The sequence below is a fragment of the Musa acuminata genome, chromosome BXJ1-6 (genome assembly GCF_036884655.1).
Source record: "Musa acuminata AAA Group cultivar baxijiao chromosome BXJ1-6, Cavendish_Baxijiao_AAA, whole genome shotgun sequence".
Taxonomy (NCBI): domain Eukaryota; kingdom Viridiplantae; phylum Streptophyta; class Magnoliopsida; order Zingiberales; family Musaceae; genus Musa; species Musa acuminata.
This window is the reverse complement of record NC_088332.1, coordinates 2,767,625-2,780,574: the sequence shown is the minus strand read 5'-3', so window position 1 is coordinate 2,780,574 and position 12,950 is coordinate 2,767,625. Positions and strand designations below refer to the sequence as shown.

General features: G+C 44.0%; 2 protein-coding genes across 5 annotated transcripts; both read left to right on the top strand.

The window, feature by feature from the left end:
• The first annotated feature begins 2,914 nt into the window (after window positions 1-2,914).
• Window positions 2,915-8,788, top strand: LOC135675610 (probable phospholipid-transporting ATPase 7). Of its 4 annotated transcripts, none has more exons than XM_065185932.1 (11): window positions 2,915-3,165; window positions 3,715-5,564; window positions 5,655-5,765; window positions 5,934-6,210; window positions 6,287-6,375; window positions 6,484-6,571; window positions 6,674-6,883; window positions 6,980-7,105; window positions 7,246-7,344; window positions 7,455-7,646; window positions 7,896-8,788. In XM_065185932.1, the coding sequence occupies exons 2-11, from the start codon at window positions 3,748-3,750 to the stop codon at window positions 8,556-8,558; spliced, it is 3,672 nt and encodes a 1,223-aa protein (XP_065042004.1). In that variant the 5' UTR covers window positions 2,915-3,165; window positions 3,715-3,747; the 3' UTR covers window positions 8,559-8,788. The 4 variants fall into 4 exon arrangements, with proteins under 4 accessions (XP_065042004.1, XP_065042001.1, XP_065042002.1 ...); XM_065185929.1 differs by having other exon boundaries at window positions 6,644-6,883; XM_065185930.1 differs by having other exon boundaries at window positions 3,657-5,564; window positions 6,644-6,883.
• Window positions 8,789-9,478: 690 nt separating this feature from the next.
• On the top strand, window positions 9,479-11,434 carry LOC135675611 (zinc transporter 7-like). The gene is made up of 5 exons (XM_065185933.1): window positions 9,479-9,618; window positions 9,689-9,746; window positions 9,836-10,494; window positions 10,579-10,728; window positions 10,818-11,434. The coding sequence occupies exons 1-5, from the start codon at window positions 9,490-9,492 to the stop codon at window positions 11,121-11,123; spliced, it is 1,302 nt and encodes a 433-aa protein (XP_065042005.1). The 5' UTR covers window positions 9,479-9,489; the 3' UTR covers window positions 11,124-11,434.
• The last annotated feature ends 1,516 nt before the right edge of the window (window positions 11,435-12,950 follow it).

The following is a 12,950-nucleotide window of genomic DNA, read 5'->3' as shown; positions in this document are numbered from 1 at the left end:
TATTAAATATTATTTGGAGCTGATTTTAATACCAAAACTTATTATCGAAAAAGGCTTAAAATCTTTATTTGACTCTATCTTCCTATCAAACCTTCAAAGGAGGATAACAAAGGTGAGGAGAGGAAACGGGACCTCCAGAAAGCGACCACAGTTCCTTTCCTTTTTCTCTCACGAGAAAAACAGGTCACAGGTTCATGCATGTCTTGAGAGAGATATTGAGCGGACAGTCCACACTCTATAATGGGTTTGACAGTCTACGACCTATATTTTCTCTTAATATATAATAAATTTTTACTGTGATTATTTGAAAAGGTTTTAGTCTCAATTATTCTTTTGTGATTATCATCAAAGTTTTGGACAAAAGATTGATATTTATATATTCATTATTCTCATAGTAGATCATCTTTAGTTTGTCTTGTGATTTTTATCCTTCGTATTTAAAAAGATTTTCACGTATATCTTGATGTTCTATTTTATCATGATTTTATTTAATTTCATCACATATCATTACCTACTAATATTTATTCATATATAAAGATTATTTCTATCAATTTAGAGAGACATAGAGATGAGAGTAAATTCTAAATAATTCTGCAATAAACTACAAATTTCAGCTTGAGAGGATCGAGCTGCCATTTCCACACAGGTTTGGAGAAGCATCGCCCGTCTCTCTCGATCACTTCCACTGTAACTTCGTACCGAATGCATTGATAGCCGGCCATCTCCATTAAAGTCATGCCTGCGGCTTTGCCGATGCTCATCTTACTCCAAGGATGAAAGATTGAGCTTTGGAAAGATCTATTACTTTATTATAAGTATCCTATATTTCTAACTCTTTAATTTATATTCTTTGTGTGCTCTCAAAGTTTTCTCTGTCGATAAGTAATCGGACATGATATCGATCGAAAGTAAAGTGGAAACACCAAATGGGATTCAAATCATAAGAGGAATGAGTGCGTTTGATCCATCAATCTCTTCAATAAAGTTTAGCCAACAATAAGTATTTGACAGATAATATTATTCAAATCTGATGTATGATTACAAATAACCTAAACTGATTTGCACAAAATACATGAAATTTTTTGCTTTAGTGGCCAAATCTCAGACAATTTAGATGATAACTAACATGACAATAAAAACACAAATAATGTATATATATTATTTCCAGTATGCATATATGAACAATAATATGTGGATGTTTTATACGTATAAATTTTGAACATATTAAACGTGTGATTATTTTTTTTATTAGAGGCTATAATTATGTATAGGTGTCAAAAATATTAAATACAAAGAAAATCTTATTATTTTGTTTAGTAAATTAGTATGTTTTAATTTTTTAATTAATTATTTTTTACTGTACCTTTATTGATGACGGTAAAAAAATTTGAGATCCTAGTTTACTCGTGTATATAGGATATGGGTAGAACTAAGAGTACGATGTTAAATTATATTTTTGGATGTATCAATTTTTCGAGATACTCAATTGATTACTTTAAAAGTTTTATTTTTGTCAAAAAAAAATTAAAAAAATCTTATAAATTTTCTATGATCGAGTTGTTATCTATGTTAACGTATCGATATGAAAGCTCATCATTTCAATGATTTTGTGACTTTCTTATGATTATTCAATGATTTCGTGACTTTCATACTATTGGGATGTGCAAAAAAAAATTATTAGAAGTGATGACTAAACTTATCAATTTTTAGATAATTTTTTAATCGAACAGAATTATAAATCTCTCAATTTAGATTGAGGATCACAATAACATCAATACTATTAATCTATAGAACCAATGAAACCCAAATTTTTTGGGTGATGACACTCATCTATAGTTTTATTTTCTTTTCTATCATAATAATGTAATGCAGGGATAAATTTTTTTATACTTTGTGTTTTAGAAAATAAATTTTTTATATATAAAAATAATTTAATTGAGACATGAAAATCACTTATTTCATTTGCTGATGTGTCATTCATGAATATCACTCAATCACATAAATAATAACTTTTAATTTTTGATATAATCATCTTGTCACAACATCACCACCAACTTCTGAAATTTATGCTTATATAATCATGATCTTATTTATATTTTAAGGAGGAGCTAATCCTATCAGATGAACCTGCAATAAATATATCATGGATATATACATTAGTAGATATGATTTTATTTATATATTTCAATTGCTCCAAGTTTAGAGTTTCTTACATCAACATTATGCTCTCTCCTAATTAAGCTTAATTACAATAACCAGGCGGTAAGTGTGACACGTATTAGGAAACCACTCAAAAATTAGCCCACATGACTGTCATTTTCCCTAAATTAATGAATGAACAAAAAAGCAACCGCACACCTGTACTTCTTACTCGTTTGCCGACCGGCCTTCGAGTTCAAAGTACCCGTGGGGCGCAAAAATTATCACCCAATCATAAGGCAGGTAAGAAAGAGGGGTTTGACTTCAACTTGCTGTCCTCGTTGTCCTGTACTGGATCCTGTTCCACGGAATAGCCGCACCTGCGCTGTCGCCTTGTACTGGATCCTGTCCGCAAGCCGGACCGCCACCCCCTCCAGCACCGTGCAAGAGCGACCGCGTCCTTACGCGTGGCACCGACCGAGGGAGAAGTGGGTGCCGACGTGTCTTCGAGGAAAACCCACCCCCCCACTCCTCCTCGGCCGTACCGTCGCTACCCTGCGACGAGTGGGAGGTGAATGGTGCTCCGCGTGAATGGGACCCCCTCGACGATCGACGGGGTGGGGGAGTTGCGTAAGGTTCGAGCGTGGCCGCATCTGCTCTGCGGTCCAGCTAAAAGTTACGAGCTTAGGTTCCGTTAATCTCGTTTTGAACGAACAATTTAACTCCGCTTAATAATACCTGGGAAAAAAAAAGATATAATAGCAGAGGCAAAATTTGAGGGCGATGTGCCAAGTCCGGGAAATCCTCGCGTTGCGTCTGGAGAGAGAGGGAGAAAGCGAGAGACGGAGGGAGAGGCAGGGAGAGCCTCCCATCTCTCTCTCGTCCCCTCTCCTCTAGTCTCTTGCTTTGGCGGTCGCTACATCGTCGAGGAGGAGGTCTTCGTCGGGCGCGATCTCCGACGCCTATCGGGCGGTGGCTGGTCCCTGTAGAGTTGGCATTCCGGAGGGGCTTGGGCATCGGTTCCAGGTGCGTCAAATCTTTTCCCTTTTGCGTCCGGCCGAGTCGTCGATCTTGGCTTCCTCGCTCGTGGTCCCGATTCGGTTCTTGCTTTGTGGGATTGTTTTTGTGATTTTGGTTGGCCAAACACGGATGAAGCCATCCCTCGGCGAGTTCTTCGTCTACTCTGCGGATCTAAAAGTAATACCGTCGCCGATTCCGTCTTCCTTTGAGTTTCCTGCGATTAGGTCTGCGGTTCGAGCTGCAATATCTGTTTATTCTTCTCGTTGTCCTGGTTGTCGAGGCTCAGTTAGCGTTAGGGCACCCGAACACTTAATGCTTCTCCATTTGCCGTTCAACGACAGGAATTTTGATAGGATACACGAAATCGATCTTTTTCGGCCTCATTATAACGAATAGGGCGGAGCTCTGAGTCGATATTAATTCCATAATTGTTGTAACTTTCAGATAAATATCTGGAATCTTGTCAACCCATAAACATTACACGCATTGTGTTGTAGATTAGAGAGAAAGTTTCCAACTCTGTTATGACGGGGGATGCTTCATGCTTGTCTGTAGCCTGAGCTTAAAGGAAGTCGAACGAGGGGAGCGATGGCACGGCGAGTAAGGAAAAGGGATCGGCTCCGCTGGAGCCTGCTTTATACTTTCGCCTGTGCCCGCCCGGCCGTGTTAGCGGATGATGAGCAAACCCCATTCCTCCAAGGTCCCGGTTACTCCCGCATTGTCCACTGCAACCAATCCCAACTCCACGGCAAGAAGCCCCTCGATTACTCAAGCAACTATATCTCCACCACGAGGTACAATGCCATTACCTTCCTCCCCAAGGCGCTATTTGAGCAATTCCGTCGTGTAGCCAATATCTATTTTCTCCTCGCTGCCATCATCTCCATCACCCCTGTGTCCCCATTCAACCCCATGAGCATGATCGCGCCTCTGGCCTTTGTTGTCGGCCTCAGTATGGTGAAAGAGGCACTGGAAGATTGGCGGAGATTTTATCAGGACATGAAAGTCAACAGCCGGAAGGTTAGCGTCCACAATGGGCAGGGGCAGTTTGGTTACAAACCTTGGCAGAAGATTCGGGTTGGAGATGTTGTGAAGGTCGAGAAAGACCGGTTCTTTCCGGCTGACTTGCTTCTACTTTCGTCAAGCTATGAAGATGGGATATGCTATGTGGAGACTATGAATTTGGATGGTGAGACGAATTTGAAGGTCAAGAGGTCGCTGGAGGTAACGTTGGCTTTGGAAGATGATGAGGCTTTCAGGGATTTTACAGCCACCCTAAGATGTGAAGACCCGAATCCTAATCTCTACACTTTTGTGGGTAACCTTGAGTATGAAAGACAAGTCTATGCACTTGATCCAAATCAGGTTCTGCTCAGAGATTCAAAGCTTAGGAACACTAGCTATATATATGGAGTGGTTATCTTCACTGGTCATGACAGCAAAGTTATGCAGAATGCGACAGAATCACCATCCAAGAGAAGCAGAATTGAGAAGAAAATGGATAAGATTATATACATCCTCTTTACTGTTCTCGTACTCATTTCACTGGTTAGCTCCATAGGGTTTGCTGTGATGACAAAATATGATATGCCGAATTGGTGGTTCTTGGAACCAAATAATACAACAAGCTTGTATGATCCTTCAAAGCCAGCGTTATCTGGTATTTTTCATATGGTCACAGCCCTTATTCTTTATGGATACCTAATACCTATTTCACTCTATGTTTCTATTGAAGTCGTCAAGGTCTTGCAAGCGACATTCATCAATCAAGACGTTCTCATGTATGATGAGGAGATAGGAAAACCTGCACGAGCTCGGACTTCAAACTTAAATGAGGAACTTGGGCAAGTCGATACAATTTTGTCGGACAAAACAGGCACTTTAACTTGCAATCAGATGGACTTTCTCAAGTGTTCCATAGCTGGAGTTTCATATGGTGTACGTGCTAGTGAAGTGGAAATTGCTGCTGCAAAGCAGCTGGCATCGGAGGCCTCTGGTTCTCCTGAGCATCACGATGACACTGAAGAACTTGGGGAGGATAATGCGGGTTTTTATGGGACATCAGAGATTGAGTTGGCAAATGGGATTACTTGCATGGTTGAGAAGTCACATAAGCCTGCCATAAAGGGTTTCAGTTTCGAAGATGACCACCTAATGCATGGAAACTGGACAAACGAGCCCGCTGCCAGTACCATTCTCATGTTCTTCAGGATACTTGCTTTGTGTCAAACAGCAATTCCTGAGCACAATAAGGAAACTGGTGGTTTCACCTATGAAGCAGAATCACCCGACGAAGGAGCATTTCTTGTTGCAGCCAGGGAATTTGGCTTTGAATTCTGTAAGAGGACTCAGTCTAGCGTATTCATCAGGGAGAAATATTCTCCTTCCGAGGACCCTGTGGAGAGGTCATAGCTCAATCTATATATTTTAATCAGTAGGTTATCATTTATCTCTATTGTTAATTCTTGGCATCTTAAGCATTCAGTATCCCACAGGGAGTTCAAGATCCTCAATCTGTTGGAATTCAACAGCAAAAGGAAGAGAATGTCAGTAATTGTGCGTGATGAGGGTGGGCAGATCATTCTTCTTTGCAAAGGTGCTGACAGGTATGTGTGACTAGTTGTCTTGATGGGGTTGATACATTTGATTGTTGATATATCTTTATCATGGTGCAAGAATTTTTTTATCCGTTTATGTTCTCAAATCATTTAGTGCAAGTGGAATGAATATGTCCTCAATTATTACTCATCTTCGGTGCTCCTTTTTTTGTGCAGCATCATCTTTGATAGACTGTCAAAAAATGGAAGACTGTACGAGAATGATACAAGCAAGCATCTGAATGAATATGGCGAAGCAGGCTTGCGGACATTAGCACTGGCATATAGGATGCTTGATGAATCTGAGTATTCTGCTTGGAACACCGATTTTCTAAAAGCAAAAACTACAATTGGACCAGATAGAGAAGCTCAAGTTGAGCGAGTCTCTGAGATGATGGAAAGGGATTTGATTCTCGTTGGTGCCACTGCTGTGGAAGACAAATTACAGAGAGGAGTAAGCTTCTGTCCCTTGCTTTTATACTATCGATTTGCTTGTTCTTTTCTTCTCTTGACAGATAACTCCTGCACAGGTTCCACAGTGTATAGACAAATTAGCGCAAGCTGGTCTCAAGATCTGGGTTCTGACGGGTGATAAGATTGAAACTGCAATAAATATAGGGTACGTCTCTAGCCATTCACATAGCCGAAGACCTATCGTTACTGATGGGTTGACTGTTTGCTATAATTACATGATCGATGATATACAGAACATCGCTTCTCTGTGCAGATTTGCTTGCAGTTTACTTAGGCAAGGCATGAAACAAATATCTTTATCCATCACAAACATTGACCTACTGACACATGATGCAAACAAGGTACATCTTTATCATATGCATTCAATTACTTCCCTTCATCTTGTTCTGTGCAGAAATTTGATTTTATGATAGGGTGTGCGTTTACATTTGATGACTGATCAGGCAGCAAAAGAGAACCTTTCGATGCAAATAACAAATGCCTTCCAAATGATCAAGCTGGAGAAGGACCCAGATGCAGCCTTTGCTTTAATAATTGATGGGAAAACCCTAACATATGCTCTGGAGGATGATTTAAAGAATCAGTTTTTGAGTCTAGCAGTTGATTGTGCTTCTGTCATATGTTGCCGTGTCTCCCCAAAGCAGAAAGCAATGGTACAATATGTCATCTTTTGACTAATGTACTTTGATGTGCCAAAATCTCCACCCTTCATATTTTTATAGTTGATAACAGTTTATCTGTTGCTCTAGGTGACTAGATTGGTAAAAGAAGGTACAGGAAAAGTTACATTAGCTGTAGGTGATGGTGCAAATGATGTAGGCATGATTCAGGAGGCTGATATTGGTGTCGGCATTAGTGGTGTAGAAGGGATGCAGGTTTGGCAAAGGATGAAATAGTTGCTTGAAAACTCAATTATTTGTTCAATTCTGACCTTTTAAGATGTCTGACTCACTTTATGCTTGGCATGACTGGATAACCAATTGCTATATGGTCATGACTACTTTGATTCTTGCAGGCTGTGATGGCTAGTGATTTCTCCATTTCCCAGTTCAGATTCCTTGAACGGCTTCTTGTTGTACATGGCCACTGGTGCTATAAGAGGATAGCACTTATGGTGAGAACCATTGATCGACTGATTTTTTGCTTTTGCAGTTATTATGTTCTCTATGTAAATGTGCATGGCTACGCTGTTTACTAGCTTGATATTTTTTGGGTTGTTTTCAGATTTGTTACTTCTTCTATAAAAACATCGCATTCGGTCTGACAATATTCTACTTCGAGGCATATACTGGCTTCTCGGGGCAGTCAGTGTATGACGACTGGTATATGCTACTATTTAACGTTGTGCTGACCTCATTGCCGGTCATATCATTAGGAGTCTTTGAGCAAGATGTTTCTTCTGAAGTATGCTTGCAGGTATGTTTTCTTATTAGTTTTGTTTTTCCAAATACAATCTCATTATTGTAATGTTTTGACTTGTCAGACAGATTCACCATCAGTGAGGATTAGTTCTTCCTTTTTTCTTTTTTTTTTTCTTTTCTGTGGCCCAATCTTCTGTTTGTCTAACGTCTTCATTACATAATCTTCTTGTCATGCACATCATTTATGGTCTTGTTCCTATATGACACAAACTGGATTCATCATCATCATCATCTTCTTCTGCAGTTTCCAGCACTGTATCAACAAGGGCCAAGGGACCTGTTCTTCGGTTGGTACAGGATTATCGGTTGGATGTTTAATGGTCTCTCTGCGTCCATCATCATATTTCTCCTCAACATTGCAATCTTCTACCACGGAGCATTCTGTGCCGGTGGCCAGACCGCTGATTTAGCTGCCGTCGGCACCACCATGTTCACCTGCATTATCTGGGCTGTCAATGTGCAAATTGCCCTTATCATGAGCCACTTCACATGGATCCAGCATCTCTTTGTGTGGGGCAGTGTTGTCGCGTGGTACCTCTTCTTGGTTGCCTATGGATTGTCTTCACCAACAATCTCCGGGAATTCCCACCAAATACTCTCGGAAGCCCTCGGACCAGCACCCGTTTACTGGTCTGCCACACTTCTGGTTACTGCAGTCTGTAACATTCCATATCTGGTTCACATCTCCTTCCAGAGAACCTTCAATCCACTCGACAACCATGTGATCCACGAAATCAAACACTACAAGAAGGATGTCGAAGACCAGCATATGTGGAAGAGAGAGAAGTCCAAGGCAAGGCAGAAAACCAAGATTGGTTTCACTGCAAGGGTGGATGCCAAGATCAGGCAGCTCCGAGGAAAGTTACACAGGAAAGTCTCATCACTGACCATTCATACTGTATCCTAACCTGTCAGCCACCGTATCCATGTCTGCAAAAATTTTCTTTTTTTTCGTTGCCCCATTGGTTAGTTTTGGTCTTTCACATTTTGATTACCCACCAATTCGTTTTACACTACGCTTCTTGGGGATGCTTGACACACACTTCCCCTGCTTGTATAAATCCTGCTGCTTTATCACATTTATAGCCATGTCCAATCGAAGCTTCATGGAAATAGATGAGGTAACATAGAACCACAGCTCTGTACATTGTCACTTATCTCAGATTGCTTTCTTGAGATTACTACTGGTTGTAGTAGCTACGCAGGTATTAGCCTGACCACATCTCAGTCGACATGTTTCTTTTACTTGCCAAATTATATATATATATATATATATATATATATATATATATATATATATATATATTATTGCGGGTTTGGGTAGTAATCCGGATCCGTCACACGCGAACCGCCCCTCGCATAGCCAACTACCCAGAACCGTTCCCTATTCTCTTCAGATTACCCACCACTCTTACCTCGCTTCTTACTGATGTTACGAAGGGTCCCACTGCAGTCTACCAGGAGGGCGCCAATGGGTGCACCACACGCGTATCGACGACTCCAGAACAAAGCGCCCGTGACGCAACCCGTGACGCGACCTCGCGTGTTGCTTATAGAGGCAATTCCATGCCATCCCCAGATGTGACGTCCTCATTGTGTCGACATCGTTATCTCATCAGATACTTGCGTTCTCCTGCAACGACACGTGGCAAATCCGACGGATTCGAACCCCCCGTTGGTGATCACACGACAGCAAAAAGGAAGTCAGCGGATCATCGTTGAGACATCCGACGTCGATAGCCGTCCGATCCAACCATATTAACGCCCAGATCTCGCAGTTACCGTCACGGCGTGACCGCTTTCCGTTCCCGTCATGGAGTGGCCTTTACTTCCTTTGGATGACGACATCTCGTAAAGTTGCAGCATCCCCAATAACACCCTCTTTACTCTCTTCTAGAGCTGTGTCTATCGAAACCCAAAGCCGAGACGAGCGGGTAGAGCGATCCAACGCAATGTCACTGTTCGAGGTATTCGATCTTATTCCTTTTCCTTGTAATCGGTGCTCGACATGATTATTTGGAACTTATTCGTTCGCAGGATCTCGAGCCTTGGTATTTCCTCAATCGATTCCGCGACCATTTGCACGCCTTCTCCGGTAAAAATCGCGTTTTTTCCTTGGTTTCTTGAGTTTCGATCATGTGATTAAAGGTGTTTTCTGTCATGTGGTGGCGATCGACGAAACGGTATCGGCGTCGATGTCGACGGCGAGCTGCGCTGGGGAGGCGGCTGACGAGTGCCGGGACGACGCGGCAGCGCTGACGCTGAAATTGGTGGCGATCGTGGCGATCCTTGTGGCGGGGGTGGTGGGTGTGGCCATCCCCCTGGCGGGCCGGAAGCGGCGGCTGCTGCGGACCGACGGGGGCGTGTTTATTTGCGCCAAGGCGTTCGCTGCCGGCGTCATCCTCGCCACGGGGTTCGTGCACATGCTCCACGACGCCCAGTCCGCGCTCACCAGCCCATGCCTCCCGATCTCGCCGTGGCGGCGCTTCCCCTTCCCGGGCTTCGTCGCTATGGCGGCGGCGCTCGGCACGCTGGTGTTGGACTTCGCGGCCACCCAGTTCTACGAGCGGAAGCACCGGGAAGAGGCTGCGGGCGTGAAGGCTGCCGCAGCGGCAGCTGTGGCACCTACGTCGGCAGACGAAGAGGAGTTCGGAATCACGGTCGTCGTCTCTGTCGCTCCGGACGCCGACGTGGGTAGCGAGAACGATCCGATGCACATCGTCGGAATGCACGCTCATGCGGCGGCGCACCGCCACAGCCACGCGCGTGACCATGGCCACGGGCACGCGCATGCGCACGCCCACGAAGAGGGAGACCACGTGCGGCACGTGGTCGTATCACAGGTGGGCATCTCACATGCTTAATTCACCAAATCTATCCCATTATACTTCCTAATGGAATAATGGTCGAGTTAATGATGTGGTTAGATTCTGGAGCTTGGAATCGTCTCCCACTCTGTGATCATTGGCCTCTCGCTGGGTGTTTCCCGGAGCCCCTGCACCATAAGGCCACTGGTAGCAGCCCTCTCCTTCCACCAGTTCTTCGAAGGCTTTGCTTTGGGCGGCTGCATCTCCCAGGTGGCCATTTGGCTTTTACCACTGCTTTCATTCGTCTCTGCGTTCTGCACTCTTTAACTTTGCCTGGATTCTACCTGCGACGACACCAGGCGCAGTTCAACCACCTGGCTGCGGTTCTCATGGCGTGCTTCTTCGCCATCACGACGCCGGCGGGGATCGCGGCGGGGGCCGGCGTCGCGTCGTCCTTCAACGCCAACAGCCCACGAGCGCTGGTGGTGGAGGGGCTGCTCGACTCGGTGTCGGCTGGCATTCTGATCTACATGGCCTTGGTCGATCTGATAGCCGCCGACTTCCTCGGCCGGAGGATGAGCAGCAGTGTGAAGCTTCAGGTGGCGTCCTACGCCGCCCTCTTCGTCGGCGCCGGATCCATGTCGATCCTTGCGATCTGGGCTTGAGACGAGACTAAGAGCTACTTGGAAGATCACCACCACCACCACCGCAATACCTTGCTTGGACTTCTCTAACATCGAACACTTAGGTGGTCCATCCAAAACGCATTAGGAATGTATACCAAAGGATGATCGTTGCTTGCACCACCGCCGATTGATCCTGTAAAGAGTGCACGTGACTTCCTTTTTCTTGTTGGTAGTGACTCTATTTTGTCTTAACTGCCGAAACTAATGTTTGAATTGATACCAAAATCAATTCAAAGCGAGTCGAATTGATATAAATATTAAACAAAGTCAATCGGTTGCCATTATTCTCATCCAATAAACCTAAATGTGAATAATATCTAATTCTGTATCCGACTTGATCCCAAATAAAATCAAAAGGTATATAAATATAATTATGTAGGTCAAAAATATATGGCACGGACAAAGATGTCGTTTGGGGTGGCGGCTAATGGAGGAGGACGAGCGATACCCGCTGTGGAGAGCACGATCGCCGACTGCCTCTTGCTTGGTCCGCCTCTCTCTTCTTCCTTCCCCCTCATCTCCGCGTCTAAGTTTTGATCGATTGGGTTTTCTCGTTTCTTGTGAATTCGGGTTTTCGTTGTTCTTTTGTGTGATTTAGGGTTTTGATACGATGTTAAGAGATGGTGGATCTTGCCCTGTTCTTCTTGTGATTTGGTTTCTGTGATTTGATGGGGGAGTGAATCTTGATGACATCGACCTCCTTATGGGATCTCGATAACATTTAGGCGGATCGAGGTGTCAGGACGTTCCGTATGCGTTCTCTTCTCCTTTCCCATCTCTCGTTCTATCTGTTTACTGCGATTCTGGTCTTCGTTTCATTGTTCTTTTGTGCGATTTAAGATCTTGGTGTGATGAAAGAGATGGTGGCACGCGCCATGTTCTTCCTGCGATTTGGTTTCTGTGATCTGATGGGGAGCGATAAAGGATGACATCGACCTCCTTTTGGCATGGTCGAGGTCGCGGGAACATTCCGCTGCGCAGAGAGGGAAAGGATCGAGGAGGAAGGTGGCACCGGGTTAGTTATCTTCTAAGACAATTCTTGAATCTCGGACCCGAGAATTCGATTTGCTAGCAAAGAGTACCTCCTTTCTCGGGCTGCCGCGTACAGTGCCCAAGTTTTTCACCAAGATCGAGGCTACGTTCACGGAAACGAGGATCCCTTGCAAGAGAACCGAGGAACAGGAAAAGCGGCGCACCTCGGCCGGAGACAAACAGAGGTCGATGTATCTGCTGCGCCGCCACGTGAGCGGAACAATAGGGGCCTCGCCACCTCGGCCGCTGCCCCGCTTTTGTACAGAGAGGGGTCACCGATTTGGGTGGGACGGATGCGGTCGAACCGCGGTATAAATAGCACCACGGTGCCGGTCTTAGTGGTTAGCGGTTTGGTTCTTGTGTACCTTAGCCGGTCAGGGCTTTGGTGTACCCAACAACCTTTTATTATGTTTTTGCCGCTTTACCGGTGTTATTATTACACGAGATTAAAGGCAGAGAGAGATGACAACGGCGTCGGAATAATTATATTTTTATCCCTATAGTTACTTAGGATTTATATTCCGATCCTTATATCTTAAAACATTTAATCTCAATTCTCTCAATGTCATTAATTTCATTTTGAATGAAAAAAATAAAAAATTATTTTATAAAAAAATTATTTTTTCCTATACAAACGGTAGATCACCAATGGTGTCGATGGCACGTAAGGCAAGGCCGGACTGACGACGCACGAGGGGAAAGGGGAACGGGATGTACGGCGAGAAGGTGCACATAGTAGTTCTCGATCTCCCTCCTGGAGTCCCATCGCATAAG

Bases quoted from the DNA above. Each gene is read 5' to 3' on its own strand.
- LOC135675611 (XM_065185933.1), top strand. From the start codon at position 9,490: ATGACGACATCTCGTAAAGTTGCAGCATCCCCAATAACACCCTCTTTA. The intron at 9,747-9,835 runs GTAAAAATCGCG...TCGACGAAACGG, and splicing joins CCATTTGCACGCCTTCTCCG to TATCGGCGTCGATGTCGACG. The intron at 10,729-10,817 runs GTGGCCATTTGG...CGACGACACCAG, and splicing joins TGGGCGGCTGCATCTCCCAG to GCGCAGTTCAACCACCTGGC.
- LOC135675610 (XM_065185929.1), top strand. From the start codon at position 3,748: ATGGCACGGCGAGTAAGGAAAAGGGATCGGCTCCGCTGGAGCCTGCTT. The intron at 5,565-5,654 runs GTCATAGCTCAA...AGTATCCCACAG, and splicing joins TCCGAGGACCCTGTGGAGAG to GGAGTTCAAGATCCTCAATC. The intron at 7,106-7,245 runs GTTTGGCAAAGG...TGATTCTTGCAG, and splicing joins GTGGTGTAGAAGGGATGCAG to GCTGTGATGGCTAGTGATTT.